We start from the raw sequence: 16,986 nt of genomic DNA, 5'->3' as shown, positions 1-16,986 counted from the left end.
ATGGTAGGAGAGTGGAGCTGCTAGACTAGGGTATTGATGGTAGGAGAGTGGAACTGCTAGGCTATTGATGGTAGGAGAGTGGAACTGCTAGGGTATTGATGGTAGGAGAGTGGAGCTGCTAGGGTTTTGATGGTAGGAGAGTAGAACTGCTAGGGTATTGATGGTAGGAGAGTGGAGCTGCTAGGGTATTGATGGAAGGAGAGTGGAACTGCTTGGGTTTTGATGGAAGGAGAGTGGAGCTGCTAGACTAGGGTATTGATGGTAAGAGAGTGGAGCTGCTAGGGTATTGATGGTAGGAGAGTGGAGCTGGTCAGGTGTTTTGATGGTAGGAGAGTGGAGCTGCTAGGGTATTGATGGTAGGAGAGTGGAACTGCTAGGGTATTGATGGTAGGAGAGTGGAGCTGCTAGGGTATTGATGGTAGGAGAGTGGAACTGCTTGGGTTTTGATGGTAGGAGAGTGGAGCTGCTAGGGTTTTGATGGTAGGAGAGTGGAGCTGCTTGGGTATTGATGGTAGGAGAGTGGAGCTGCTTGGGTATTGATGGTAGGAGAGTGGAGCTGCTAGGGTTTTGATGGTAGGAGAGTGGAGCTGCTAGGGTATTGATGGTAGGAGAGTGGAGCTGCTAGGGTATTGATGGTAGGAGAGTGGAGCTGCTAGGGTATTGATGGTAGGAGAGTGGAGCTGCTAGGGTATTGATGGTAGGAGAGTGGAGCTGCTAGGGTATTGATGGTAGGAGAGTGGAGCTGCTAGGTTATTGATGGTAGAGTCTGGGGTTGCATCCCAAATGGCACCCTATTCCCTTTATAGTGCACAAAGGTAGGGCACTATGTGGGGAATAGAGTGCCATTTGGGACACAGCGGTTGAATTCCTCAGCCTTGGATTGGAGCAGCTAATTGGCCTCAGGAATGGTGCAGGAAATGGACCCATTTTGTCGACCTGAAGACGGATGAAGTATGTGACTGGAGAAATCCAGGGTTTCCTGACATATATAAATATACACACGTACACACACACACACACACACACACACACACACACACACACACACACACACACACACACACACACACACACACACACACACACACACACACACACACACACACACACACACACACACATTTGTCTGTGCACACAGATTTACGAACACACACGCAGGCACATTAGACCTACACGCAGCCATGCCTCATATGCCATTGGTCTTGGCCATGTGCCAGCTAGCCAGGACCTGCATTGAGTGCAGTTCTAATACATGACATTTCCTCTCCCACCTTGACTGTGCTGTGTGTTTGGCTTCTCCTGAGGCCTTTCAGTCGACTAGGCGGTTCTGTAAAGCATACATTCATGCCCTGCCGTGCTCTACCCTGCTGTGCTCTACTCTGCTGTGCTCTACTCTGCTGTGCCCTGTCCTGCTGTGCCCTGTCCTGCCGTGCCCAGTCCTGCTCTGTCCTGCCGTGCCCTGCTCTGTCCTGTCCTTCTGTGCCCTGTCGTCTGTGCCCTGTCCTTCTGTGCCCTGTCCCTGTGCCCTGTCCTGCCGTGCCCTGTCCCTGTGCCCTGTCCTTCTGTGCCCAGTCCTGCTCTGCCCTGTCCTGCCGTGCCCTCTGTCCTGCCGTGCCCAGTCCTGCTCTGTCCCCTGCCCTGCCCTGCTCTGTCCTGCCCTGCCTCTGTCCTGCCGTGCCCAGTGCCCTGCTCTGTCCTGCCGTGCCCAGTCCTCTGCCCTGCCCTGCTCCTGTCCTGCCCTGCTCTGTCCTGCCGTGCCCAGTCCCTGCTCTGTCCTGTCCTGCCGTGCCCAGTCCTGCTGCCCTGTCCCCTGCTCTGTCCTGCCATGCTCTGTCCTGCCGTGCCCTGCTCTGTCCTGCCATGCCCTGCTCTGTCCTGCCTGCTCTGTCCTGCCGTGCCCTGTCCTGCCCTGCCCTGCTGCCCTGTCCTGCTGTGCCCTGTCCTCTGTCCTGCCCTGCTCTGTCCTGCCATGCTCTGTCCTGCCGTGCCCTGCTCTGTCCTGCCATGCCCTGTCCTGCCATGCTCTGTCCTGCCCTGCTCTGTCCTGCCATGCTCTGTCCTGCCATGCTCTGTCCTGCCGTGCCCTGTCCTGCTCTGTCCTGCCAGTCCTGCTCTGTCCTGCCGTGCCCTGCCCTGCTCTGTCCTGCCCTGCCCAGTCCTGCTCTGTCCTGCCCTGCTCTGTCCTGCCCTGCTCTGTCCTGCCGTGCTCTGTCCTGCCATGCTCTGTCCTGCCATGCTCTGTCCTGCCATGCTCTGTCCTGTCCTGCTCTGTCCTGCCGTGCTCTGTCCTGCCTGCTCTGTCCTGCCCTGCTCTGTCCTGCCCTGCTCTGTCCTGCCGTGCTCTGTCCTGCCCTGCTCTGTCCTGTCCTGCTCTGTCCTGCCTGTCCTGCTCTGTCCTGCCGTGCCCTGTCCTGCTCTGTCCTGCCGTGCTCTGTCCAGTCCTGCTCTGTCCTGCCGTGCTCTGTCCTGCCGTGCCCTGCTCTGTCCTGCCATGCCCTGTCCTGCCATGCCCTGCTCTGTCCTGCCATGCCCTGTCCTGCCATGCTCTGTCCTGCCCTGCTCTGTCCTGCCATGCTCTGTCCTGCCATGCTCTGTCCTGCCCTGCCCTGCTCTGTCCTGCCCTGCTCTGTCCTGCCCTGCTCTGTCCTGCCCTGCTCTGTCCTGCCAGTCCTGCTCTGTCCTGCCCTGCCCTGTCCTCTGCCCTGTCCTGCCCTGCTCTGTCCTGCCCTGCTCTGTCCTGCCCAGTCCTGCTCTGTCCTGCCGTGCTCTGTCCTGCCATGCTCTGTCCTGCCGTGCTCTGTCCAGTCCTGCTCTGTCCTCCGTGCCCAGTCCTGCTCTGTCCTGCCTGCCCTGTCCTCTGCCCAGTCCTGCCCTGTCCTCTGTCCTGCCCTGCTCTGTCCTGCCGTGCCCAGTCCTGCTCTGTCCTGCCGTGCCCAGTCCTGCTCTGTCCTGCCCCCTGCTCTGTCCTGCCGTGCCCAGTCCTGCCCTGTCCTGCTCTGTCCTGCCGTGCCCAGTCCTGCTCTGTCCTGCCGTGCCCAGTCCTGCTCTGTCCTGCCGTGCCCAGTCCTGCTCTGTCCTGCCGTGCCCAGTCCTGCCCTGCCCTGTCCTGCTCTGTCCTGCTCTGTGCCCAGTCCTGCTCTGTCCTGTCCGTGCCCAGTCCTGCTCTGTCCTGCCGTGCCCAGTCCTTCCCTGCTCTGTCCTGCCGTGCCCAGTCCTGCTCTGTCCTGCCGTGCCCAGTCCTCCTGCTCTGTCCTCCTGCCCCTGTGCCCAGTCCTGCTCTGTCCTGCCGTGCCCTGTCCTGCTCTGTCCTGCCGTGCCCAGTCCTGCTCTGTCCTGCCCTGCCCTGTCCTGCCGTGCCCAGTCCTGCTCTGTCCTGCCGTGCCCAGTCCTGCTCTGTCCTGCCCTGCCCTGTCCTGCCGTGCCCAGTCCTGCTCTGTCCTGCCGTGCCCTGTCCTGCCGTGCCCAGTCCTGCTCTGTCCTGCCGTGCCCAGTCCTGCTCTGTCCTGCCGTGCCCAGTCCTGCTCTGTCCTGCCCTGCTCTGTCCTGCCGTGCCCAGCCCTGCTCTGTCCTGCCGTGCCCTGTCCTGTGTGACTGTCTTTGTCTGTCTGGGGGTACAGTATATTAGTATATTGGCTGTGTGGCACCGACTGGCTTTTCTGCTTGACTGCGAGAATACAGAGAGTGTGTTGCATCATCAAACACTGACCACCCACTTATCCTGGCAAACATTCGCCCGCCAGCCCGGCGACACAAACGGAGAAAATACAAGAACCCCCCCCCCCCTTTTGAAAAGGGAGTGGTAAAAAAGCCCCTTTTCACCCTCTGGCTTTTAGAAACCACTACCTGCTTTTTTTTTTTTTTGGGGGGGGGTCTTAATTGTTTCATGTGTCAAACAATCGAGGGTGTTCACAGCAAGACATGTCTCTGAGGGGGGTTGGTCTTAACTGTGTGTTCATTGTTGGAAAGGTCTTTGATCTAGCAGTGGATATTTTTGGTCCTTTTTCTCAAACCTCCAAACTCTGCGGACAGAGTTAAACATCAGTCTTGTTGATCAGTTTGATAAACATCTGGATCTAGTTTGAATGTTTTTTATAGTTGGAAGGAGTTTCTTGTGTAGTTTTTAATAGTTGGAAGGAGTTTCTTGTGTAGTTTTTATAGTTGGAAGGAGTTTCTTGTGTAGTTTTTAATAGTTGGAAGGAGTTTCTTGTGTAGTTTTTATAGTTGGAAGGAGTTTCTTGTGTAGTTTTTAATAGTTGGAAGGAGTTTCTTGTGTAGTTTTTATAGTTGGAAGGAGTTGTTCTGCTGTATGCTACTCTGACACACTCCGGCCAATGCAGCTCCTCTGTAGATTCAGGTTGAAGAGATTTGTATAATCTTATCTCGTGTCTCCTATATGAATCAGCCCATAGCCTGTTTAGCGTAGGGATGGGATTCCCCGTAAACTGAATAACCTAATTGTTCCATTGGAACAGAAGTGGCTCAGCTCCCTTTCTCAGACGACGTAGCCCTCCCGGAGTCGGCTCCAATACGCCTTCAGGAACAAAATGCCACAGACCTTGGAGCTTTTGCTGACGGTGAAGTTGTCTCGTCGGATGTTGTTCAGCCACTTCCTTCGTAGCTCACCATCGGCAGGGAAAGAGTTGAATGACAGACGGGAGAATTTGAAGACACTAACTAGCTAGCCAATTAATGAAACGCACAACACTACTTATACTATACTACTAATATTACGATTATATACAAAAAAAGAAATGGCGATGCACCAATATTACATTTAAATAGTTAACACACACACACACACACACATGGACACAGCGGTCTAAGGCACTGCATCTCAGTGCAAGAGGTGTCACTACAGTCCCTGGTTCGAATCCAGGCTGTATCACATCCGGCCGTGATTGGTAGTCCCATAGGGCGGCGCACATTTGGCCCGTCGTCTTCTGCGCTGTCATTGTAAATAAGAATTTGTTCTTAACTGGCTTTCCTAGTTAAATAAAGATAACGCACCATACCGATCAAAAAGTTATTTTGTGGGCATTTACGTATGTCCCCATTACCAGTGAAACATCATCAACACCTGTTTCTTTCACTTAACTTGCTGTGCGTGCTGTTTCGTTGTTCATTTGTTTCATTCTCAACCAGGATTTCTATCCAATGCCGTTTGTCTTTGCGTGTCGAAAAATATACACGTCAAAACACTCTTTGACATGTCAAATAACATAATCTGTTTCAGTAGCTATAGTAAGCTAACTAACTATCTAGCTAGGTGTCATCATCTAAAATAATCGTAATTTACAAGACGGTTCTTATTTGAATAATGGTTGTCGCACACATCTATGTGAAGCTAGCCACAATAAGGATTATCCACAATTATGGACTTTTCGGTTAATCTTCAAAATAAAAGTATGGTATAATTCTACTCTTTGTATTCATTTGCATCACTGTCAATGACATGCTTTTATTTTATTTTGAAGGCAAGGCGTAAATTCCACTATTGTGCCTAATCCTTATTGTGGCTATCTTCACAACACAACCCGGTCCAGTCGAGCCTCAAAAGCCAGATGAAGCGATCTGGCTGTTTATAACGTCAGTTTTGGGCAACAGGGTGAAGTAGTTGCCTAGCTATTTATTTTTCAATTTCAATAGGCGAACAACAAGTGGCAACCTAGTTAATACTTACTCACAAGGATTCCTAAATCATTGCTAAGAATAATGAAAATGACCGCAGGTTCTACTGGTCATTGTTTTCAGGCTGGTTATATTGGTGCTGGCTAGGTACTAAGCTAAAGCTAGCTACCCCAGAAGTTGTGGTCAAACAAATAATCAAATCAAACTTTATTAGTCACATGCGCCGAATACAACAAGTGTAGACTTTACTGTGAAATGCTTACTTACAAGCCCTTAACAAACAGTGCAGGCCAAGAAGAGTTAAACAAATATTTACCAAGTAGAATAGAATAAAATAAAAAGTAATAATAAAAAGTAACACAATAAGAATAACAATAACGAGGCTATATGCTGGGGGAACTGGTAGTGAGTCAGTGTGTGGGGGTACAGGTTAGTTGAGGTCAGATGCCAAGCAGTTGCCATACCAGGCAGTGATGCTCTCAATGGTGCAGCTGTAGAACCTTTTGAGGATCTGGGGACCCATGCCAGTTTCCTGAGGGGGAAAAGGTTTTGTCGTGCCCTCTTCACGACTGTCTTGGTATGTTTGGACCTTGATAGTTCGTTGGTGATGTGGACACCGAGGAACTTAACTCTCGACCCGCTCCACTACAGATCATTGCACCTGTACATAGCCAATCTGTAAACAGCCCATCTATCTACCTACTTCATCCCCATACTGGTATTTATTTATTTTGCTCCTTTGCACCCCAGTATCTCTACCTGCACATTCATCTTCTGCCAATCTACCATTCAAATCAAATCAAATCAAATCAAATTTATTTATATAGCCCTTCGTACATCAGCTGATATCTCAAAGTGCTGTACAGAAACCCAGCCTAAAACCCCAAACAGCAAACAATGCAGGTGTAAAAGCACAGTGGCTAGGAAAAACTCCCTAGAAAGGCCAAAACCTAGGAAGAAACCTAGAGAGGAACCGGGCTATGTGGGGTGGCCAGTCCTCTTCTGGCTGTGCCGGGTAGAGATTATAACAGAACATGACCAAGATGTTCAAATGTTCATAAATGACCAGCATGGTCGAATAATAATAAGGCAGAACAGTTGAAACTGGAGCAGCAGCACAGTCAGGTGGACTGGGGACAGCAAGGAGCCTTCATGTCAGGTAGTCCTGGGGCACGGTCCTAGGGCTCAGGTCAGTTGAAACTGGAGCAGGAGCATGGCCAGGTGGACTGGGGACAGCAAGGAGTCCTCATGTCAGGTAGTCCTGGGACATGGTCCTAGGGCTCAGGTCCTCCGAGAGAGAGAAAGAAAGAGAGAAGGAGAGAATTAGAGAACGCACACTTAGATTCACACAGGACACCGAATAGGACAGGAGAAGTACTCCAGATATAACAAACTGACCCTAGCCCCCCGACACATAAACTACTGCAGCATAAATACTGGAGGCTGAGACAGGAGGGGTCAGGAGACACTGTGGCCCCATCCGAGGACACCCCCGGACAGGGCCAAACAGGAAGGATATAACCCCACCCACTTTGCCAAAGCACATCCCCCACACCACTAGAGGGATATCTTCAACCACCAACTTACCATCCTGAGACAAGGCCGAGTATAGCCCACAAAGATCTCCGCCATTCCAGTGTTTAATTGCTATATTGTAATTACTTCGCCACCATGGCCTATTTATTTCCTTAACTTACCTCATTTGCACTCACTGTATATAGACTTTTTGTTTTATTTTGTTCTACTCTATTATTGACTGTATGTTTTGTTTATTCCATGTGTAACTCTGTGTTGTTGTCTGTTCACACTGCTTTTCTTTATATTGGCCAGGTTGCAGTTGCAAATGAGAACTTGTTCTCAACTAGCCTACCTGGTTAAATAAAGGTGAAATAAAAATAAAATAAATAAATAAACTACAGCCCCATCGATGTTAATGGGGGCCTGTTCGGCCTGCCTTTCCCTGTTGTCCACGACCAGCTCCTTTGTCTTGATCACATTGAGGGAGATTGTTGTCCTGCCACCACACTGCCAGGTCTCTGACCTCCCTATAGGCTGTCGCATCGTTGTCGGTGATCAGACCTACCACTGTTGTGTCGCCAGCAAACTTAATGATGGTGTTGGAGTCGTGTTTGGCCACGCAGTTGTGGGTGAACAGGGAATACAGGAGGGGACTAAGTACACACCCCTGAGGGGCCCCTGTGTTGAGGATCAGCGTGGCAGACGTGTTGTTGCCTACCTTTACCACCTGGGGGGCGGTCCATCAGGAAGTCCAAGATCCAGTTGCAGAGGGAGGTGTTTAGTCCCACAGTCCTTAGCTTAGTGATGAGCTTCGTGGGCACTTTGGTGTTGAACGCTGAGCTGTAGTCAATGAACAGCATTCTCACATAGGTGTTCCTTTTGTCCAGGTGTGAAAGGGCAGTGTGGCGTGCGATTGAGATTGCATCATCTGTGGATCTGTTAGGACGGTATACAAATTGGAGTGGGTCTAGGGTGTCCGGGAGGATGCTGTTGATGAGAGCCGTGACAGGTCTTTCAAAGCACTTCATGGCTACCGACGTGAGTGCCACAGGGCAGTAATCATTTAGGCAGGTTACCTTCGCTTCCTTGGGCACAGGGACTATGGTTGTCTGCTTGAAACATGTAGGTATTACAGACTCGGTCAGTGAAGACACTTGACAGTTGGTCTGCGCGTGCTTTGAGTACACATCCTGGTAATCTGTCTGGCCCAGCGGCTTTGTGAATGTTGACCTGTTTAAAGGTTTTGTTCACATCGGCTACCTAGAACGTGATCACACAGTCATCAAGAACAGCTGGTGCCCTCGTGCATGCTTCAGTGTTGCTTGCCTCAAAGCGAGCATAAAAGGCATTTAGCTCATCTGGTAGGCTCGCGTCACTGGGCAGCTCGTGTCTGTAATTCCCTTTGTAGTCCGTAATGGTTTTCAAGCCCTGCCACATCTACACGAGCGTCAGAGCTGGTGTAGTAGGATTCAATCTTAATCCTGTATTGACGCTTTGCTTGTTTGATGGTTCGTCTGAGGGCATAGCGGGATTTCTTATAAATCATGCTTTATTACCAACGCGGTATTGTAAACACATCGTTCGTGGACGTTGTTTGCAGCTTTGACAGTGCTACCGTATCTTTTTTGACACAAACAGGGTCCCGTAGTATGTATGTATGTCGTGAAGCTAATAGCAGTGACGCTATTAATGACTGCTTGACTTGTTGACTTGTCGACTGCTCGATCCACACAGCAGACATTGTGGGCCAGGTTAGGAATGCTGTGTTGCACTTATAAGTGCTACATTTTACGTGGCGTTATTACGTCATGTACCTACGTTATATAGGTATGCACGTCATGTACCTACGTTATATAGGTATGCACGTCATGTACCTACGTTATATAGGTATGCACGTCATGTACCTACGTTATATAGGTATGCACGTCATGTACCTACGTTATATAGGTATGCACGTCATGTACCTACGTTATATAGGTATGCACGTCATGTACCTATGTTATATAGGTATGCACGTCATGTACCTACGTTATATAGGTATGCACGTCATGTACCTACGTTATATAGGTATGCACGTCATGTACCTACGTTATATAGGTATGCACGTCATGTACCTACGTTATATAGGTATACACGTCATGTACCTACGTTATATAGGTATGCACGTCATGTACCTACGTTATATAGGTATGCACGTCATGTACCTACGTTATATAGGTATGCACGTCATGTACCTACGTTATATAGGTATGCACGTCATGTACCTACGTTATATAGGTATGCACGGTATCTTGAACATTGGCGTTAAACTAGACTTTTGACCGATACCGATGTTGCCATTTGATATGTTCACCGATTTATATCGTGCATCCCTAATATACAATACTTCTAGCAATGCTAATATGACCAACAGCTAAAAACAGGAGGGCGATGTCTTTAGACCTGGCTAGGTATCTAGCCCTGCTGTAGGCCTGGCTAGGTGTTAGCCCTGCTGTAGGCCTGGCTAGGTGTTAGCCCTGCTGTAGGCCTGGCTAGGTGTCTAGCCCTGCTGTAGGCCTGGCTAGGTGTTTAGCCCTGCTGTAGGCCTGGCTAGGTATCTAGCCCTGCTGTAGGCCTGGCTAGGTGTCTAGCCCTGCTGTAGGCCTGGCTAGGTATCTAGCCCTGCTGTAGGCCTGGCTAGGTATCTAGCCCTGCAATAGGCCTGGCTAGGTGTTTAGCCCTGCTGTAGGCCTGGCTAGGTGTTTAGCCCTACTGTATGCCTGGCTAGGTATCTAGCCCTGCAATAGGCCTGGCTAGGTGTTTAGCCCTGCTGTAGGCCTGGCTAGGTGTTTAGCCCTACTGTATGCCTGGCTAGGTATCTAGCCCTGCTGTATGCCTGGCTAGGTATCTAGCCCTGCTGTATGCCTGGCTAGGTATCTAGCCCTGCTGTAGGCCTGGCTAGGTATCTAGCCCTGCAATAGGCCTGCCTCGGTGTTTAGCCCTACTGTAGGCCTGGCTAGGTGTTTAGGCTTGCCCAGTCATTTCAGCAATCAGTGGTAATGGATGGTATGAGATAAGGAAAGGAAACTAACGTCTATACACTTACAAAATATTTATTAATTCATAATCTCCTGAGAGGAGGAATCGGAGAATGTGTCATCGGTAAACTGTGCCATCTTGGTCTCAGACCATTTTTCTGACAGTAACTCCCTCTCTGGGTCTCTCCCTCCTTCACTCAGTCCAAACACACAACGCTGTGAGACCAGCTCTTGGCTGGGTGGAGTCACCTAGAATAGGGCAACATGACAAGTCTTTTTATTTTTTTGTAACCTCTCTCTCTCTCTCTGTCTCTCTCTGTCTCTCTCTCTCTCTCTCTCTTTCTCTCTCTTTCTCTCTCGCTGGCTTTTGTAATAAAAGGTGCCGATTATTTTCCTAAGAAAGGAACCCAGCCCAGCAGTGTAGTCAGTCAGGAACAAAATGCGTCCCAACTGACACCCTATTCTCTATAGTCCACTACTCTTGACTACTGTCCCTGGTCAAAAGTAGTGCACTATATTTGGAATAGAGTGCCAGTTGGGACAAATAACAGTCAGTTGGTCAGCCCCACAGGCAGCAGGCAGTCAGTTGGTCAGCTGTCCTGTCCTGCTCACCTCACAATCAGAGTGTTTGAGTTGAGAGGTCGAGGAAATCCCGCTCATCGCTCTCATGAAGCGGTGTGCAGCTCCGGCGCTCCACGTCTTTTCCAACCGCTAAATCCCGCTCATCGCTCGCATGAAGAAAAACTCCCCCTCCAAGTATTGAAAGCAAACCATATGATTTTAATTATTAATAAAACAAAACAAAAAAACAGGAAGAGGTGACTAAGGAGTGCTCGTCATTTCAAATAGGCTGCATGTCATATTAAACAGCCATATAAACACTCTAAATAGGTCAGATAGACAGATGGAATGAATTTATTTTTTCAAGGCTATAACCTACAAAGAAATGCATTTGGAAGTGCGACACACTAGGTTGGTAGGGACATAAAGCACTCAGCATTTAAACAACATTTTGTTGTATTAAGTTACTTAGAAGTAAATACAGAATTAAACTAAATATGCCTTAATTAGGCTCCATCTACAGTGCCGTTTGAATTAATTTTGTATAAACATGAGTTCGGCCAGAGCCTGTGGCTTCAGGTTCAGGCGACGGCATCTGGAGAGCAGGTCAGCAGCGGAGAAACCCCTCTCAGCGCTTACAGAGACGCTGGGGATGCCAAACACCCTTCGGGTTACTCTTGCCAGGGTAGCGTAGTAGTAGGCCTAATGGATCGTGGGTAAAAATAAAAACTATCAAAATAGAAAGCTCCAGGACAGAGGTAATATACCAGACCTATTGGGCCAGAATCAATGATGGCCTATTGTATAGATAATAGAATGAAAATGAACTAAACTTTTAAGATATAAGATTTTTGTTGTTTATAAATACTTTGCTACGTTGACACACATAGCTAGCTAGCCACCTTTATGTTAGCATGTACATGTAGTAAGTACAGCATCGTGCTGCGTTCAGGATGTGTCTGTTCAGATTCCACAATGATTCTTTAGTTGTGGACACTACATCACGCACTCCCTCTCTTGCTCTTAGTTCTCTTCATCACATACTGACACATACTCTGCTCATAATGCACGTCTTGGCTGAAAGAACGCACTTCATCACCAGATCAAGTTTGTTTCCTGTACCGTCCCTCTCCTCCTAACCACGAATCCTATCTGTTGCACTGTTCCATGAGCAACATTTTTGTTTTCTGTTTGGCCATCAGGAGTTTTCCACAGCACAGTCTTGGTTCTAACAGTCATTACAGAAATATATTCATTCTGCAGTCACTTCCTCTAGGCCTGGTCTATACAGGCTCTGTTTCTCTCTCTCTCTCTCTCTCTCTCTCTCTCTCTCTCTCTCTCTCTCTCTCTCTCTCTCTCTCTCTCTCTCTCTCTCTCTCTCTCTCTCTCTCTCTCTCTCTCTCTCTCTCTCTCTCTCTCTCTCTCTCTCTCTCTCTCTCTCTCTCTCTCTCTCTCTCTCTCTCTCTCTCTCTCTCTCTCTCTCTCTCTCTCTCTCTCTCTCTCTTCCTTTCATTTTTCTTTGATTGACCACAGGACTTCTCAATGCAAACTCTTGAAAATGGCCCGCAATCATTAAAATTAAAATAAATACTGTTCGTATGCAATGCATGATGAATCATAGCCACAGCCTGAACATGGAGCCTGAACATGGAGCCTGAACATAGCCTACGTGGAGCCTGAACATGGAGCCTGAACATGGAGCCTGAACATGGAGCCTGAACATGGAGCCTGAACATGGAGCCTGAACATGGAGCCTGAACATGGAGTCTGAACATGGAGTCTGAACATGGAGCCTGAACATGGAGCCTGAACATGGAGCCTGAACATATATATGTTCATATGATATGAGAAAATAGCTTTAGAACTGTGAGGGCAAGGAAACGGACACAGAGACATGTGGTCCTTCTGTAGCTCAGTTGGTAGAGCATGGCGCTTGTAACGCCAGGGTAGTGGGTTTGAATCCCGGGACCACCCATACGTAGAATGTATGCACACATGACTGTAAGTCGCTTTGGATAAAAGCGTCTGCTAAATGGCATATATTATTAATTATTATTAATAAGGCACGTAAGAAGACCCTTTAGCAATGGGAAATAAAGTAGCTGGACCTTACAATCAATGACCTTCCATCTCCTCCTCTCTCCCCCTCTTCCTCTCTCCCTCCATAGCTGTGGTGTATGGTGGCTGGGTCTAACATGATGCCCGGCCAGATCCTTGACCCCTCCCTGACGGCCGGCTCCTTGCCCAGCCTGGGCCCACTGGCGGGCATCTCTGCCACTACGCTCACCGACCAGCTCAAACTGGCGCAGGACTTCAGGAACCTGGGCGCAATGTTGTCACCACTGCATTTCCTGGGACGGCTGGGCAAGAGGCCGCTCACTGCTATCAAGGGAGAGGTGAGGAGGGAGGGGTGGACTGGTGGGGAGGGAGATGGAGGAAGAGCTCACTGCTATCAAGGGAGAGGTGAGGAGGGAGGGGTAGACTGGTGGGGAGGGAGATGGAGGAGGAGCTCACTGCTATCAAGGGAGAGGTGAGGAGGGAGGGGTGGACTGGTGGGGAGGGAGATGGGGGAAGAGCTCACTGCTATCAAGGGAGAGGTGAGGAGGGAGGGGTAGACTGGTAGGGAGGGAGATGGAGGAGGAGCTCACTGCTATCAAGGGAGAGGTGAGGAGGGAGGGTGGACTGGTGGGGAGGGAGATGGAGGAGGAGCTCACTGCTATCAAGGGAGAGGTGAGGAGGGAGGGGTAGACTGGTGGGGAGGGAGATGGAGGGGAAGAAGGAGGAAGAAGAGCGTGAGGTGGATGTTAATCATTTTAAGTTCTGTTTTTTTATATGTATGGTTGTCTGTTGAAAACTGGACCAGCCTACTAAGTTTTAGCTCCACCAAGTGGGCAATTTGAGAAGTAGTTTAGATTCTTACACAATTTAACCATTTTCAATCTGGGTTCTCTTCAACTCTTCACTTTTGCCTCCAAGATGGCAATCACATGTGTCAAACTGAGGCACAGTTATCTGCAGTTCACAATAAAACAGTATGGGAAAACCCCAGGAGTAAAACATACAGGAAAGATGGAGCCCACGGTTGTCATCACCATGTTTTAGTAATATACAAGCTTTGGAAAGGTCCCCCCATTTAGCCAATCACAACACCTCTTCTCCCTGCAGATGGACGAGGACGATGAGCGGAGGAGACGGAGGAGAGATAAGAACAAAGTGGCAGCGGCACGATGTCGGAACAGGAAGAAGGAGAGAACGGACTTCCTCCAAAGGGTCAGTCGCGTTTTCTTTTTCAAAATGGCGGCAAGAGTTCTTTATTTATACCTGGGATGTTCTTTGCAAATTGGCTGTAGAAGATGGACTAGATAATATAAAGACATGAATGTTCTGTAAAGCATTTATATAGTGTTTATGAAGACATTATGAGTACTCTGCAAAGCATCTATATAGTGTTTATGAAGACATTATGAGTACTCTGCAAAGCATCTATATAGTGTTTATGAAGACATTATGAGTACTCTGTAAAGCATCTATATAGTGTTTATGAAGACATTATGAATATTCTGTAAAGCATCTATATAGTGTTTATGAAGACATTATGAGTACTCTGCAAAGCATCTATATAGTGTTTATGAAGACATTATGAGTACTCTGTAAAGCATCTATATAGTGTTTATGAAGACATTATGAGTACTCTGCAAAGCATCTATATAGTGTTTATGAAGACATTATGAGTACTCTGCAAAGCATCTATATAGTGTTTATGAAGACATTATGAATACTCTGCAAAGCATCTATATAGTGTTTATGAAGACATTATGAGTACTCTGCAAAGCATCTATATAGTGTTTATGAAGACATTATGAATACTCTGCAAAGCATCTATATAGTGTTTATGAAGACATTATGAGTACTCTGTAAAGCATCTATATAGTGTTTATGAAGACATTATGAATACTCTGTAAAGCATCTATATAGTGTTTATGAAGACATTATGAGTACTCTGTAAAGCATTTATGTTCTAGTTTGTTTAAAGTGGGACCTCAAGTGGTTATTGTAAAAGAGAAAGTCTCCTTGACTCGCCTGGCTAAATAAATGTCTTAACAGTGTACCCCCTCTGTCCTCCCTGTAGGAGTCGGAGCGTTTGGAGGTGGTGAACACTGACCTGAAGTCCCAGATTGAGGAGTTGAGGATGGAGAGACAGCAGTTAATGGTGATGCTCAACCTCCACCGCCCCACCTGCATCGTCCGCACCGACAGCGTCAAGACCCCCGAGAGCGAGGCCAACCCCCTGCTTGAACACCTGGCTGCTGAAAAGCTGACCGCATCCAAATGAAACCACAGGGGGAAACAAGAAACCAAAGGTCGGGAAAGATAGATCCGCCAAAAAAACCCAACTGTCATCATCGTCATGAATGGTGGCCATTTTGGAAAAATTCTAAAATCAACTGCCGTTTTTTTTGTTGTTGAAGCACATACAGTATGTACTGTCTTGACCTCAAAGCTGGAGACTTGTTGAGACTCGTCTGTTTTTGCCCAAAGACCTGGTTTAAAAAAATATATATTTTAAGGTTCCGTTGCCTCGGTAACACCTTGGTAATGTTACCTGAGTGGGCTCTAGATGGAAAAGAGGGAACCCTACCCTAGTCATCAGCCTGGCTCTCTGCCTTACACCCAACCCTGTTCTCTCTGCATCATAATAAGTGCTGTTTGTTCTGAAACCCAGTCAAGTGCCCCTCAGTTTACTTACTGCATCTTAACCATCATTTTACAATAAAGGACAAAATAGAAGAAGATATAAAAGTGGAAACTATAATGTTGAACAGGAAACACTAAGGTCAATCATTCTAATGCTCTGTTACTGGCACTTATCAGCACTGAGACAAACAAAGGGGTTGTTGTTTTTGACACTCTAAACCTGTATAACGGTAGAGATACACAGGTGTAACCAGCCAGTGTACTGTATACCACCTTTACATATACAGCTGTAGTAATATTCTAGGATCTGTCCATTACATACATTCAATGTATACTAAGTTGGAACATAAAGTTGTTTTTTGTATTCTATATTACAATGCTAAAAAAAAAAAACTCCCCTGCCTTGACCACGGCAGTATTGCGGTTGATCCGATTTGTGGTGACGCTGGCGTCATAAATAAAAGCACATATAAAACCATACGAAATAATGTTTACACTCCTGTTTATAAAACAAAAAGGCATTGTTACGTCAATGTCTTGTCTTGCAATGTGCTTATTTTATACCGCTCTCTATATATATATATATATATGACATGTATTATTGTGAAATGTTCTGCATTCTAATCACTTGATGTGATTTAGCATTTGTACATCAGTCTGTCTGTCCAGTTCTATTTTTCTACATGAATAATTACGCTGTTTAGCAGCTGTGAAAAGAAGAATTGTTCAGTTAACAGCTGGGCAATATCTCTCAATGACTTATGTATGACTTTCTTACCCCCATATATAAATTATATTTGTCAAACTACGCTACGACTTTCATTTCTTGATCTATTTGCATGACGGTACTACTATCGCAATGTCTGGTAGCGCGTGGTTGTCAGACCATTTACATTTACATTTAAGTCATTTAGCAGACGCTCTTATCCAGAGCGATTTACCATGACACGACCCTCTCTAATTGTCATTGGTTGCGCGAGTTGTGTAGTTTGTCTGGTTCAAGCATTCATGACATCACCCTGAAGAAGGCACAGTGATGCCCAAACGATGGTGGTTTACCCAATAACTGACTGGCATACTATTGGGATACTGTTACCACTATTGGGATACTGTTACCACTATTGGGATACTGTTTGTAAGTCGCTCTGGATAAGAGCGTCTGCTAAATGACTTAAATGTAATGTAAATGTTACCACTATTGGGATACTGTTACCACTATTGGGATACTGTTACCACTATTGGGATACTGTTACCACTCTTGGGATACTGTTACCACTATTGGGATACTGTTACCACTATTGGGATACTGTTACCACTATTGGGATACTGTTACCACTATTGGGATACTGTTACCACTATTGGGATACTGTTACCACTATTGGGATACTGTTACCACTATTGGGATACTGTTACCACTATTGGGATACTGTTACCACTATTGGGATACTGTTATTGACATTATTGGTATTTTGGCTCACCGCAGGTTGCGCCCTCCCTTGTAAAACATCTACATACGGCTTTTTGGACAATTTGGTCACTATTGATGTCGGATGTTGACAGTATAAGG

General features: G+C 47.4%; 1 protein-coding gene across 3 annotated transcripts in view; it reads left to right on the top strand.

Moving 5' to 3' along the window:
* Window positions 1-16,227, top strand: part of LOC127931499 (jun dimerization protein 2-like) — a 47,479-nt gene extending 31,252 nt beyond the window's left edge. For all 3 annotated transcript variants that reach the window (XM_052524434.1, XM_052524432.1, XM_052524433.1), the window contains 3 exons: window positions 12,893-13,120; window positions 13,890-13,994; window positions 14,854-16,227. In XM_052524434.1, coding sequence (XP_052380394.1) covers window positions 12,902-13,120; window positions 13,890-13,994; window positions 14,854-15,057 — 528 coding nt within the window. In that variant the 5' untranslated portion in view covers window positions 12,893-12,901 and the 3' untranslated portion in view covers window positions 15,058-16,227. The remainder of the gene's footprint in view (window positions 1-12,892; window positions 13,121-13,889; window positions 13,995-14,853) is intronic.
* The last annotated feature ends 759 nt before the right edge of the window (window positions 16,228-16,986 follow it).

Source organism: Oncorhynchus keta, chromosome 8, assembly GCF_023373465.1.
Source record: "Oncorhynchus keta strain PuntledgeMale-10-30-2019 chromosome 8, Oket_V2, whole genome shotgun sequence".
Classification (NCBI taxonomy): Eukaryota; Metazoa; Chordata; class Actinopteri; order Salmoniformes; family Salmonidae; genus Oncorhynchus; species Oncorhynchus keta.
Note: the sequence above shows the minus strand (reverse complement) of the source record. Positions and strands in the feature narration are given on the sequence as shown.